This window comes from Onychomys torridus, chromosome 19, assembly GCF_903995425.1.
Source record: "Onychomys torridus chromosome 19, mOncTor1.1, whole genome shotgun sequence".
Taxonomy (NCBI): Eukaryota; Metazoa; Chordata; class Mammalia; order Rodentia; family Cricetidae; genus Onychomys; species Onychomys torridus.
Genome location: NC_050461.1, coordinates 8,656,724 through 8,670,085, shown reverse-complemented (window position 1 = coordinate 8,670,085; position 13,362 = coordinate 8,656,724). Strand labels below are relative to the sequence as shown.

At 44.1% G+C, this 13,362-nt stretch overlaps 1 protein-coding gene across 1 annotated transcript in view; it reads left to right on the top strand.

Moving 5' to 3' along the window:
- The window catches only part of Snx3 (sorting nexin 3), a 36,591-nt gene extending 24,850 nt beyond the window's left edge, over window positions 1-11,741 (top strand). Inside the window, exons 2-4 of the mRNA XM_036169366.1 lie at window positions 5,365-5,460; window positions 8,906-9,030; window positions 11,070-11,741. Coding sequence (XP_036025259.1) covers window positions 5,365-5,460; window positions 8,906-9,030; window positions 11,070-11,175 — 327 coding nt within the window. The 3' untranslated portion in view covers window positions 11,176-11,741. The remainder of the gene's footprint in view (window positions 1-5,364; window positions 5,461-8,905; window positions 9,031-11,069) is intronic.
- The last annotated feature ends 1,621 nt before the right edge of the window (window positions 11,742-13,362 follow it).

The window sequence follows — 13,362 nt, the reverse complement described above, 5'->3', positions numbered from 1 at the left end:
AAGAAAGAATTGAGTGCTTAGAAACCCTAGAGGTTCTTTAGGTAATAGTAAGATGTATTTAATACAGCAAGACAGAATCTGTTAAAAAAAAAATAATAATAATAACTACCTCTCAGTAAAGATAGGTGCTATAGAGAGCGGGCAGATTTATTCCCATATCATTGTGTTAACATGATAGTCCATCTTTGTCTTCGTCTCTAAAAAATTCTTACATTTTTACTCACTCTGTGCACACATGCATGTGTGCATGCACACGTGTACTTACATGTGATGTCACAAATGTGGAGATCAGATGACAGCCTGTGGGTTCTCTTCTCTATCATATAGGTCTCAGGGATCATCACCAGGTCACCAGGCTTGGCTGGCAGTGGTTGCCCTACCTACTGAGCCATCTCATCCACCCGTCTTCTTTTTTTGTCTTGTTTTGTCTAGTTCTTTAAAATTGCACAGGTCTGTGGTGTGTACCTGTAGTTTTAGTCCTCGGGAGGCTGCTGCAGGAGTAGCAGAATTCAAGGCCAGCCCAGGCTTCGGAGTGCTTTGAGGCTACCCTGGGTTATGTAGTGAACATCTGTCTCAAAACAACAAAAATTTTTACATAATAAAATATCATTAGTTGAATATGAATTTGGATGTGTGTTAGTACACAGTCTTTAAATCTGTTTAAACCGATCTCAAACATCCTTTCTTTCGTGGCAGAAATACTCAAAATCATTTTGTGTAGCTCTTTGAAGTATTAGAATTTGTCATTTAGTCACCCTGTCAGGGAACAGCACAGCAGAACTGCTCCTCCCTGGCAGTCACACTGCACTGAGCAGCCTTCCCCCACCCTTGCTTTGGATGAGGTGTCTACAGTGATTATTTTAATTCATGACCACACCCAGTCTTCCAGCTTTCTTTTAGAGACACTTTAATCTCATTAAGGTTCACACCTGTGACTGTGCTGTTTCAGAAGCCTGGAGTTGGGTTCCCAGCACTCACATTGGGAAACTCACAACTGTTTGTAACTCCAGCTCCAGGGAGTCCAGTACCTCTGGCTTCTGGGCACATGCACCCACACTCACCAGCACGCACAGTCAAAAAGAAAACTCAAACCAAACAAAACAAAAACCCCAAGACTGGGGAATTGGTGAAATTATTAAGGCCACTCCACGTAGTTAAAAGGGAGGTTTATTTTGTGGGGTAACTTACAAATGAAGGGGTAGGTTGCAGGGTCTGGCAAAGGTATAGCGCAGTCCCGCGGTGTTCTCTGGAGAACTCTGCTCCGTCTACCTCCAGCGTCCAGCGTCCCCGAACCAAGAGAGCGGACCTCCTCTCGATCCTTGGTCTTCCACTTCCTCCTCCGCCCTGCCTTGTGGGCGTGACCATTACCGAAGCCTCAATGAGGGTTGGAACTTCCAGGCCAATGCTGGGATGGCTATCCATTACACTGGGGAGCCGAGGGATGGAGCTCTTGAGGGCAGGGAGGACTCAGGACCAGTTGGGGCTGCAGAGTGAGTCCCTGTCCCACCTGTTACCCTGGCCAAATTGCTCAGTTAGTTTCTGCTTTTGCTGTTTCCCTTCTTAAGTGTTTTTGGTGTATAGATCCTTTGGTTGAGGAGCCGGCTGTACTGGGATCAGTCCTAGGGCCTTGAACATACAGACAAGGTTCTGTCAATGAACTGAGCTCCAAGTCCTGTTTGTGGTTTTAACCACACAGAACAGAGTTTTCTATTATTGTCTTCTTTGTATTTCTCTTTGTGTTTCATAAGTTTCATGAGGACCAAGACTGCATTTGATCCATTGATTTATATAATGATTCCATATTTAGCACTGTTGTCTTACAGATACTTGATAAACAATAGATGAGTCTTCCGAAGCTGGGAGCTTGGGGGACTATCCAGCCTCAGGCCATTTATAAGCATTAAATAATTTGAAAGTGGCCAAACAAGGGTTTGCAGTCCAATAGTGATAGCTCAGTGGTTCATACAAAACATGGCAGTTGTTTCTTTTTCTTTTGATCAAGTAAGTTCAAGTGATCTTCTATGATCAAAACAACTTACCTTTAGATTCATGTGTATGATTGTTTCCCAACCCCGCCTCCCCATGTGTGTGTGTGTGTGTGTGTGTGTGTGTGTGTGTACACCTACCATGTGCGGGCCTTTTGTCCACGTAGGTTAGAAGAGGATTTTGGGTCCCCTGGAACTGCTATGAGCCACCATGTGGGTTCTGGGGACCAAATGTAGTTCCTCTGGAAGAGTAGCCAGTGTTCCCAAATGTTGAGCCATCTCTCCAGCCCCAGGAAAACTAACTATCTATCTATCTATCTATCTATCTATCTATCTATCTATTTAATTTATCTATCTATCTATCTATCTATCTATCTATCTATCTGAGGACCGAACCCAGGGCCTTGGGCTTGCTAGGCAAGCGCTCTACCACTGAGCTAAATCCCCAACCCAGGAAAACTATATTTGAGACATGTAGCACAGCCTGGCCTCCAACTTTCTGTGTTGCACTTTGAATTTCTGACCCTCCTGCCTCAACCTCTCTAATTCTGGGATTGCTAGATGCCACTACACCTGATTAGGAGAAACTGACAGGCGTTTTACTCAAGCTCAGTATTCTAAATGTAGTGGGAAAATAATGATTCAGTTGTTTGTTTTTAGAGTGCTGGAGGGTCTTGAGTAAACTGGGCAAGTTCCCTCCCGTCACTGGTTCCACCCTAGCCCAGAGATCCTCCTAGACTTTGTCAGAACTCCAGAGTAGAGTTATAGCCAGCTGAATAAACCTAAAAGATCCTTTGCCAAATACATAAACTACTAGCTAATAAGACAGCCTTTCCCCTCATTCCTCACTCAACTATAGAGAATCAGATATAATCATGATTGTGTCAGAAGTTCAAAAGGGAAAATGGAAGGGAAAGTGAGCTGAATTGGCACTCTTCCCTCAACATTGTACCTGTAAGCTTGATATGTTGTTTCAGAGATTAACTTTATAGACTTCCGTACCCAGAAGTATGAAAATTCTTGGGGACCTCTTTTCACAGGCTTGATCTTAACATACTGAATAAAGAGAGCAGCTAATCCCTTTTGTAAAGTAATTTGAGAGGAGGGAATTCAGAACGTAAAATCTCACCTGCAGAAAGCACTCAGTCTGTAAAGACCTTTCTGTCTTTTAGACACTTACAAAGACTTCATATTTTAATGCGGAAGGGTGAACCTGGTTAAAAAGCCAATGGGTGAAATTAGAGAGACATAATCCAGTGCTTTCTTTCTGGGAATTATCATCCTGCTCTCCAGGGGAGCTGAGTTTTTTCCTTCTGAGGAATCAGAATGCTCCTCTGTATAGCAAGCCAGCGTCTCTAAATACGAGTTTGACTTTGAGTATAATAAGAGTCTTGTTAGGTGCAATTTTGCTCCTAGTCATTAATACAATGAACAAATGTTGTGGTTACCTGGGAAAGAAAACTCAAGTGCTTTTAAACCTCCTGTGAGATTTGGTTTCATGCTTGAAACGTATACACTGTTATGGCCACTATCATGTGTAGAAGGCGCCATGCTCTAAGGTATACAACGTAGAGGTTAATACGCTTTGGAAAACTGACGCCACTGCAGAATGAGCTCAAGGTCCTCAGTAGGAAGCCTTTCACTGCTGAAGGACAGCTATTTACTGGTGGCACTAAGATTAGCAGATGAGAATTTTCTTAGCGATGGACACTACAGCATGATGCCTTCATCTACCAAGCAGGAAGTCTTTCCTCCAGGGCCTCTTAATTCCTTTTTCAACAGTTTACAGTTCCCCAAGTGCAAATACTGAATTAACAAAATTTACCCAAGAGAGTGGGTGGTATTAAGTAGGATTTTGATAGAGGTTGGCATTTGTTACACTAAATCATTTCTGAACTCTGTAAACTTTGTGACAGGCATCTCTGTGAGTCCCAGGTTGACCTTGACTTGACATCCTGCTTTGCTCCTGAGTACAGAAATCTTAATTCTTTCATCCATTTTCTTCTGCTGACGTTTTTTTTTATCATAAATCTTTGGTTTTTCGAGACAGGGTTTCTCCATGTAGTTTTGGTGCCTGTCCTGGAACTCACTCTGTAGACCAGGCTGGCCTCGAACTCACAGAGATCTGCCTGCCTTGCCTCCTGAGTGCTGAGATTAAAGGCATTCGCCAGCACACTGGCTATGTTCTCAGTTCTTAAATATGCTCTCTTCCTATAAAGACCTGGCTCTCTCAGAGTAGTTTACCTGCTGCTGTGACTTAGTTTTAACCTCACATAGGTGAACATATATATTCTACTACTGAGCTACAACCCTTAATCGCCGTTTTTTAAGGGTGTGTGGATATGGGTATGTGCCCACAGAGACCAGAAGAAGATACTGGGTCTCTTGGAGTCCCATCACAGGTGGTTGTGAGCCACCCAGAATGGGTGCGGGGAGCTAAACTTTAGTTCTCTGCAAGAGTAGTACCTGCTCTTAACTGCTGAGCCGCTCCAGCCCCCTGAGTTTGCCTTTCAGGTTAGGGGAGTGGTTTTTCTTTGTTTGTTTGTTTGTCTCTTAATGTTCTACTACTAGATAATTAAAGAAACCACAACACTTTCCCTGTCCTTTTTGGCATTTTTAAAGAAAGCAGTGAAAGATAATATTTAAGGTTCAGGAAGATGGTTCAATAAACAAAAGTGCTTGCCCTGCAAGCCTGATGACATGAATTCAGTCCTCAGAACCGTGCTAAGAAGCTGGATGACGTGATGGCAGGCATGATGGAGCCACAGGAATCTCTCACAACTTGTAGGCCAGATACAGAAATTCACAGCTTAGTAGCTAAAACAAGAAGCCCACCTCAAAACAAGGTAGAAGGAAAGAACTAACTCAAAATGTGTGTTCCAACCTACACACACACACACACACACACACACACGCACGCACGCACGCACGCACGCGCGCGCGCACACACCTCCACACCCACCCACTCTCCCTCATACACACTCACACAGTCTCTCACATACACTCAAGATACACACACTTCAAAGGAGAAACCAAAGGGAAGGTTGTAGTTTGGGGCTGGAGATGTAGCTCTGCCCAGTATGCAAAGCTCTGGGTCATTCCTGGCACCACAGAAAGAAGGGTGGTGCCTGGCCAGGGCAGGATGATGGCCTCCCTGGACTACACAGTGCATGATAGTCAAGGCTTAGCCTAGGGAACTGTCTCAAAATGAACTGGGGAAGGAGGACTGGAGACAGCTGGGTGGTGATGTGCTTGATTACCTTACAGAAACCATGAAGTTACTACTCTGTTTGTCATGTTGTCAATGGGGCAGGCATCTTCCTCCCTTTTGGAAATGCCTTAATGTGCTTCAACTTAGGAGTGACTGTTTTGGTTTCAGACAAATCTTCCTATCTTCAAGCTGAAGGAATCTACTGTTAGAAGGAGATACAGTGACTTTGAATGGCTTCGAAGTGAACTAGAGAGAGAGAGCAAGGTAAGCATTCTTTCAGATGTGCTATTCTTTTTCTTACAGTGTAACCTAAGGTCTCCAGAATGTATCTGAAAGTGGGTGACAGCCAGTGGAGGACTGGCTGTCAGTGAGTCCATCTCACGGTCTCAGCTCTTTTCCTTCTGTGCTCAACAGTGCAGTCACTTCTCAGTCCTTCTGCTGTCCTTCCTTCCTCTTCCTCAATGTCAGGATATTTTCCAGTTTTGTGTGACTCATAGTCAACATTTTTATTATCCCACATGTATGTAGAAGTGTCATAAAATGCTGATCTTACTGTGTGATACATCCATATTCTTCAGATAAGCTTGCTGGTGGGTATCAGGGGCTGATATACAAGTGTGCTCATGAAAGGTCATGTTACTTTCTGACACTCCATAAAATAAAAATGGCAGGAAATGAAGAGAAACCCTGAAACTAGAAGAGGGAGGTAGGAGCAGAACAGGTGATATGTCTGGTGTGCAGCGTACATCTGAAGACTGATTTGAGACTTGCCCTGTTCTGGGGCTTGTAGGTGCAGCTCTGAATCAATTAAGATTCCTTTGAAGGCTCTCACATTCGATTAGACACGTGGCGATGGTGGAGAGGTAGAGCCCTCGCCTTACAGGAGCACATTGTCTCCTAACTTAGTCATAGGCCGTAGCATTGCAGCAGGACTCAGCTGGAGGTCTGCATGCACTAAGCAACTGCCACAGGAGCTTTAGAGTCCGAAAGCCGGAGAGTAGCCCACAGTGCTTCGTGCTATATTGATCATGTGTTTGTGCTCCTAGATACCAAGAACATATTAAGGATGTAGCAGCAAAACTTTGGGAGCCACACACTCACTCATTCCCAGGGTCTTTGTTCTCCCACCCCTGAGAAGCTGTAATACTGTATTGTTGTAGGGCTGTGACTCTTTTTCAAGACGGTTTTTCTGTGCAGCCCTGGCTATCCTGTAGACCAGACTATCCTTGAACTCATAGACATCTGCCTCTGCCTCTCAAAAGCTGGGATTAAAGGCATGCACCACTATGCCTGGCTTAACCTATGTTTTTATAGAAGATTTAGTTTATGAAACAGATAGCATGATTTGGAGACCAGGGGTGTATCTCAGTGGAAGAGTACATTTTTAGCTTGTACCAAGCCATGCCAGTCTTCCCATTACCAAAACCATGTAATAATACCCACCAGTGAGTAAGTGATTTTAATAAAGGAAAAGACTTTGAAACATCTGGGTATGTATTGAAGAGTGCAGTATATGGCTGCCGTTCATTGCAGAGAGAGGATCTAACTGTATAAAACAATTCGGAAATAAAAACATAAAGCCAGGCATGGTGGCCCACACCTTTAATTCCAGGAGGCAGAGGCAGGAGGATCTCTTGAGTTCAGGCTAGCAAGTTCCAGGAAGCCAGGGCTACAGTGAACCCCTGTCTCAAAAAATAAACATACAGGGTTGGAGAGAATGCTCGGTGATTGAGAGCACTGGCTGCTCTTCCAGAGGTCCTGGGTTCAATTCTCAGCACCCAACGAGGCAGCTCACAGTCTGATGCCCTCTTCTGGTCTGCAGGCATACATGCAGACAAAGCACCTTTATTCATTAAAAGTAATAATAAGATAAAATAATAGGAAAACATACATATGTATGTTAAAAAATAAACAAATTGAACAGTTTAAGAAAATTTTAATAACCATGAGGAAGAAGTATTTTGATAGACTGCATTTTTTCAAACATAGCATTTACTATACTGGAGTGTTTTAAATGGTTTATTTTCCTTTCTCTTGCATTGGTGTTTTTCCTGCATGTATGTGTGTGTGAGGGTGTCGGAGCCTGTGGAACTGGAGTTACAGGCAGTTCTCTGAGCTGCCGTGTGGAGCGATAGCTTTGTGCTTGTGGTTCTCATTTGGTGGCTAACACTGCTGCCGACCTTGTCATTTCCTTACTGGCTATTGGTGTATGTTCTTTGGAGAAATGTTTGCAGAGATCCTGTGCCTGTTTAAGTGGGTTGACTTTTTATTACAGCTTTCTGTCTAAAGTGTAAAAGACAAACCAGTCAAGCTTCCTTACTGTGTGTCTGCTTTGCAGTCTCTGACTGTGAGCTTTTACTTTACACTAGGGACTGTTTAAGCTCTTGGGAGTCCAGCCTCTGAAAATTTTACTCTCATGATTGCTAGGAGCAGAGCATGTGGGTTATTCTGTTTTATATCTGTGCTCTTCAGTAAGGCCTGAGCTAGAAACTAAGTGCCATGCAGTATCTGTGTTTGGCATTAGGGTCGCATTCTCTAGCTTTCGTCTTGATATACTTTAGATTTCAACAGTATACTCACCAGAAATCCTCCCTCTACCCACATGCACAAACATTCTTGGATTAACAGATTTTAATGTAAGAAGTATTTGTTTGTTCCAGACAGGGTCTCATGGCGCCCAGGCTGGCCTCAAACTCACTGTGTAAACGAAGATAGCCCTGAGGTCTTTTCCTCCTGCGTCTGCATGCTGAAATTATGGGTGTGCACTACTTCTCCTGGCTGTGAATTGATAAGAAGAGCTGCCATGTGTAGCTCTGTTGGTAGAGTGCTTGCCTCGGGTGCGCAGAGCCCCGAGTTAGTTCAGTTCCCACCACTCACAGACCTAGCATGGCAGCACAGGCAGGCAATCAAGTCTCTTCACATTACTTAAAAATTATTGGATGTAATGCTGGTGAGATGGCTCAGCAGATAAAGGCACTTGCCAGATGACCTGAGTTCAGTCTCAGAAACTCACATGATTGAAGAAAAGAACTGTCTTCTCCAAGTTGTCCACTTGCACCTGACACTGAGCTGCATTCTTGGCCTTCTGTGTGTTTCTTTTCAGTTGTGTATTTAAACAAGTTTGAGAGTCATGGTGCCATAGTGAGGGTATCTTTGTCTCCATGTTGTGAGGCAGGGTCTCATTATGTAGCCCTAGCTGGCCTGGAACTCACTTGAGGCCTGCCTGCCTTTGCCTCTTAAGTGCTGGGATAGATACATGCATCACCACCATTGGTTTATATATATATTTTTTAATTTTATGTGCGTTGGTGTTTTGACATGGGTGTCAGATCCCCTGGAACTGGAGTTACAGACAGTTGTGAGCTGCCATGTGGGTCCTGGGACTTGAACCCGGGTCCTCTGGAAGAGCAGTCAGTGCTCTTAACCACCGATCCATCTCTCCAACCCCCTAAATTTCCTTTTTATTACATTTTATTTATTCAGTGTATGTGTGTGTGTGTGTGTGTGTGTCCCCATCCATGTAAATGTGTGTGGGCACATGAGTGTCACATTGTATGTGTGAAGGTCAGCCGACAACTCGTGGGGTCTGGTTCTCTCTCCACCGTGTGGGTCCAGAGGCAGATTGCTCGGGTGGACCGGCTTGCCACTGACTGACTGAGCATCTCCTGGGTGGTCACCACGGGAACTGACTTTGTGCGTGTTGTTTTAGGTGGTAGTCCCCCCGCTCCCTGGGAAAGCGTTTTTGCGGCAGCTTCCTTTTAGAGGAGACGATGGAATATTTGATGATAATTTCATCGAGGAAAGGAAGCAGGGACTGGAACAGTTCATAAACAAGTAAGTACTTGCCATTCCTCAAGGCAGGAGGAGAACGATGCTTTGAGACATTCCTGACTAATAGTCGTTAGTTTCTTTTTTCAGTATTTTATTTTGCGTGTTGGAGTTGTGTCTGCACGTGTGTCTGCTCCCCATGCATACTGGAGATTGAACCCAGGTCCTCTCCAAGAGCAGCCAGTGCTCTTCACTGTTTAACCACTCGGGGATCTCCAGCCTTAACGACTTGTCATGGTTAATCCATGCTGCCTTTCCTTTGGGCCATTTCCTGACTTTGTACTATTTAAATGACGTGAAGTCTTCTCCAAGCTGAACACCATGTGGTAAATGCTGAAATGAGGGATTTTGTGTTGACCTGTGTTTTATATTTGTTGTTCTTGGATAATTTATGCAAATTACATTTAAAATTTTATCATTCAGAAAATAGTTTTACTTGTGATTTTGATTTAAGGTATGTTCTCTTGTGAGTAATAAAATGTACAATACACTTGCAATCATTTTGTTTGATTGCAGGTAACAATATTATCAGCATGTTTTATGTAAAAATGTACATTAAAAATTTTTTTCATGGCGAAGTGTTCTCTTTTGAAAAAATGTAAGAAAATTTAGGATTGTTTGTCTTTTAGTAACTGTTGATAAGCTCAAACCAATATTCTTTCTTTGTTTTTTTTATTGTTGTTGTGTCTTTGTTTTAGTCAAGATGAGGTTTCTCTGTGTAGCCCTGTAGACCAGGCTGGCCTTGAACTCAGATCTACCTGCCTTTGCCTCCTGAGTGCTGGGACTAAAGGCGTGGGCCACCACTGCTGGCTTTTTGTTTTGTTTTGTTTTGTTTGTTTAAGAGATGTGGCCCAGCACTTGGGAAGCTGAGCAGAAATGTTGTAAGGTCAAACCCAGCTTGGGCTGCAGGGAGAAGGATGAAGAAGGAGTGAGACAGACAGATGGACAGACCGATTGATGCTCAGGCACTACTCAGTGTTGTCGCTGACCGGGCCGTGGCAGTCCTCCAGCCCTCCTTTGAGTAGCTGAGACCGCAGGTGTGCCACTGTGCCCACTGTGATTATGTATCCGTGTTAGGTTCTCCCAGATTAGCCAGATCTTAGCAGATGTGGCTGCGAGCACACACGCTGTTTTAACTCATGATTTGGTATCTGTGAGTGGTAAATAGAGGTTACCTGCTGTAGCACACAGGTTTCACTGTGTAGCCCAGGCTGGCCTTGAGCCCACAAGGTGCTGAGATGACTGGTGTTGCCCACCACACCCCTGCAGTCAGGTTTTTGGTGAACATACTCTTTGAGAAGGCAAAGCTAAATGTGGACTGAGTATAAGTCAGATCCCCAGTTATAGAGGAAACGTAAAGGTGGGGAAAGGGAAGGAAGAAAGAAAAGCAGACAACTTCATGTCTCTTTCCCCCTGCTGCGCTTCCTCCATTTCTAATTTAGAACTGCACCCGGCTTTATTGTATTGCTTTATATTTGCCAAGCTGGCCTCGGACTCAGAGCCTCCTTGCTCAGCCTTCCCTGTACTGGGATTACAGGCATGGGCTAACATGCTGGTTTGGATCCTGTATCTTTAAAATAAACTCTTAAAGTCCAGTGAACTATAAAATGTAAGTTTCTTAGGCATGTACCAACTAATTGAAAAGCTAATTCAATACACATTCCAGGAACACTACGAAGTTTTAAGGTTATTTTTATTAGTTACATTTACCTGTGTTTGTGTGTCCCCACCTCGGGGCACGTGTGACGGTTAGAAGATAATTTGCAGTCATTCCTTTCCTTCCACCATGTGGGGCTCTGGGATTGAACTTGGGTCATCAGACTTGACCGAAGGCACCGTTACCCGATGCACCATCTCTAAAATGTTTTAAATCACTTCATGGACCAAAGGAAAAGGCCATTATTTGATAGCATCACTGTATGAGTAGTTCGGAATAATACTTACAAATCGTACATATTTCCTAACCTTAAAATGTGTTTGTTTTGACCCCTCCTACACCATCTTTAATAAACAGTGGACTAAAAGTTTGTATTTTTTATTCCCAGGGTCGCTGGTCATCCTCTGGCCCAGAATGAACGTTGTCTTCACATGTTTTTACAGGATGAAATAATAGATAAAAGCTATACCCCATCTAAAATAAGACATGCCTGAGTGTGGAAAGAAGAGGCAGAAACAAGACCATTAACATCCACACCAGTGAAGACGTTGTAACTAACTTAGCATGCTGCACAGACACTGGTCTAACATGCCCTGGGTATACTAACACTCACGCTCCCTTTCATTTCCTTTAGTTCATTGCTGTAGTGGAACGCCCTCGTTGAGCCCCCACTAGCTCTGCCCTGCCGTGTCCAGTGCACACTGTAGCCTCACAAGCCCCTAGAACCCGAGTCCCTGACTAAAGCTGCTGACTTGGCCTTATTTGCAGTTTCTGTGTCACGTTTCTTCTTGCATCCGATTGACTAGAACATTCCCCTACTGTGTGATGCCCCCTCGGTCCTAATTTATGTGCAGGAGCACGACAACCATTTGTCTCCAGTGCCACACATACGAGGTGTACTTTGTGTGCAGAGTGTGTCTTTCTTCTGGCCTGTCATCCCCTTCACGTGGAAGATTAATGAGGGAAATCTTTATATTCTGTATAAAAACAAAATCAAATTTATATACTAAAATCATTTGTCTAAAAATTTAAGTTGTTTTCAAATAAAAGTTGAAATGCATTTCTGGTGTGCACTGATTGCATGGCCTCCAGAGCCTGTCCTTTCTCCCATGGCTTTGTACTTACCTCGCTCACTAAGAGGGATTATATACTAATTATATACTTCTCATTCCCGTAACTCCATTCCTCTTTAAATGGTGGTGATATCAAATACGCCACCACCTTTTGAATGGGGTGTTTTCTTTAAACAACAGCAGAGTGGTGCACTGAGAAAGCATTCCTGAAGGCTTACTGCCTTGTTGGGAAGGACTGTGTGCTGGAGAAATGCTTTATAATCTCAAGTCGTTCTTTAAAAGGCCTTTTAAGATAAGTCAGTACCGTGCCTCCTGTTTCTCAGCAGTTGTTCCCCGGGCACCTGAATGACTTGCTGGAACTTTGGAGGGTGTACTGAGGGGCAGGTACATGCTCTCTTTGTAATTTGGCTTGTACTACTGGCACACTTCATCCTTTGAGGAGAGAGGGGCACTGCCTTAGCAGCCTGGCTTACAAGACCAGAAAATGCACTTCTGCTGCCTGAAGTGTTTTGACCAGACTTAGTGACTGGGATGTAGTTTTTAGTCTACATATCTGCACATCAAGTGGTCTGGGAGCCCATTATGATTGGGTGTCCAGTTCCTGGAAGAGGAAATGCCATCCTCCAACCCCAGAGCACCCTCTCTGGGGACAAGGGACTAGCCCAGACTGACCTCAAACTCTCCTCAACCATTTACACTTGAGATGGACATGAGGAGAAGCAAGCTTAGGTCGTGGTCAGACCCAGGCAACCACAAGCACACTGCAGATGTAGCGAAGTCAGCCTCTTGTTGCTCAAAACATTATTCACAATTTCATAAGACCAGTTATCTGAACCACTACAAGATGTCAGGAAGCAGCCAGGCATGATGATGGACACCTGTAATCCCAGCGTTCAGGGAACAGACAAGAGGATTCTGTTGAGTTCCAGACTTAATCTGGGCTACATAGCAATACTGTTTCAATAACAAGAATAGTGTACACTGTAGGAGCCGAGAGATGGCTCTGTGGTTAAGAACATTTGCTGCTCTTGCAAAGGACCCTGATCCAGTTCCCAGCACACATAGCTCACTACTGCCTGGAACTCCAGCTCCAGGGGATCCAACACCCTCTTCTGACCGCCAAGGACAGCTGCACTCATGTGCTTAAACTATCAAGAGACACATGATTTAAAATTAGAGGTTTTAAATTGGGCACAAAGTTGACTATTTCAAGTAATAACCTCTTTGCCTAATGTAAGAGGAACTTTTCAGCATTGTCTCCTAGCTAAGGCTGTAGTCCGCAGTAAAACTACACCCTGAATTTCAACAATACAAATGTGGGTGCTGTTAATTCTAACCACACAGAGAAGAGTCCTAAAGGCCCAAGACTTCCTAACAGAACACACTGTATGTGGGTTCCAAAGCCTTGGGTGGATAACTGTAAGGAACTTCAGGCCCTGCCTACACAGTAAGCCCCGGTGTCCACTTCTGCCCTGCTGCAGTCATTATCAGCAGGGCCTTTGGTAAATCATAGGCTTGTTGGGGACAGTGGTTTCAAATGTCCCCGATGGGCCTATGTTTTGAGTATCTGTTCCCAACTGTTGATGTTGCTATTGGGGTTTTTTTGGT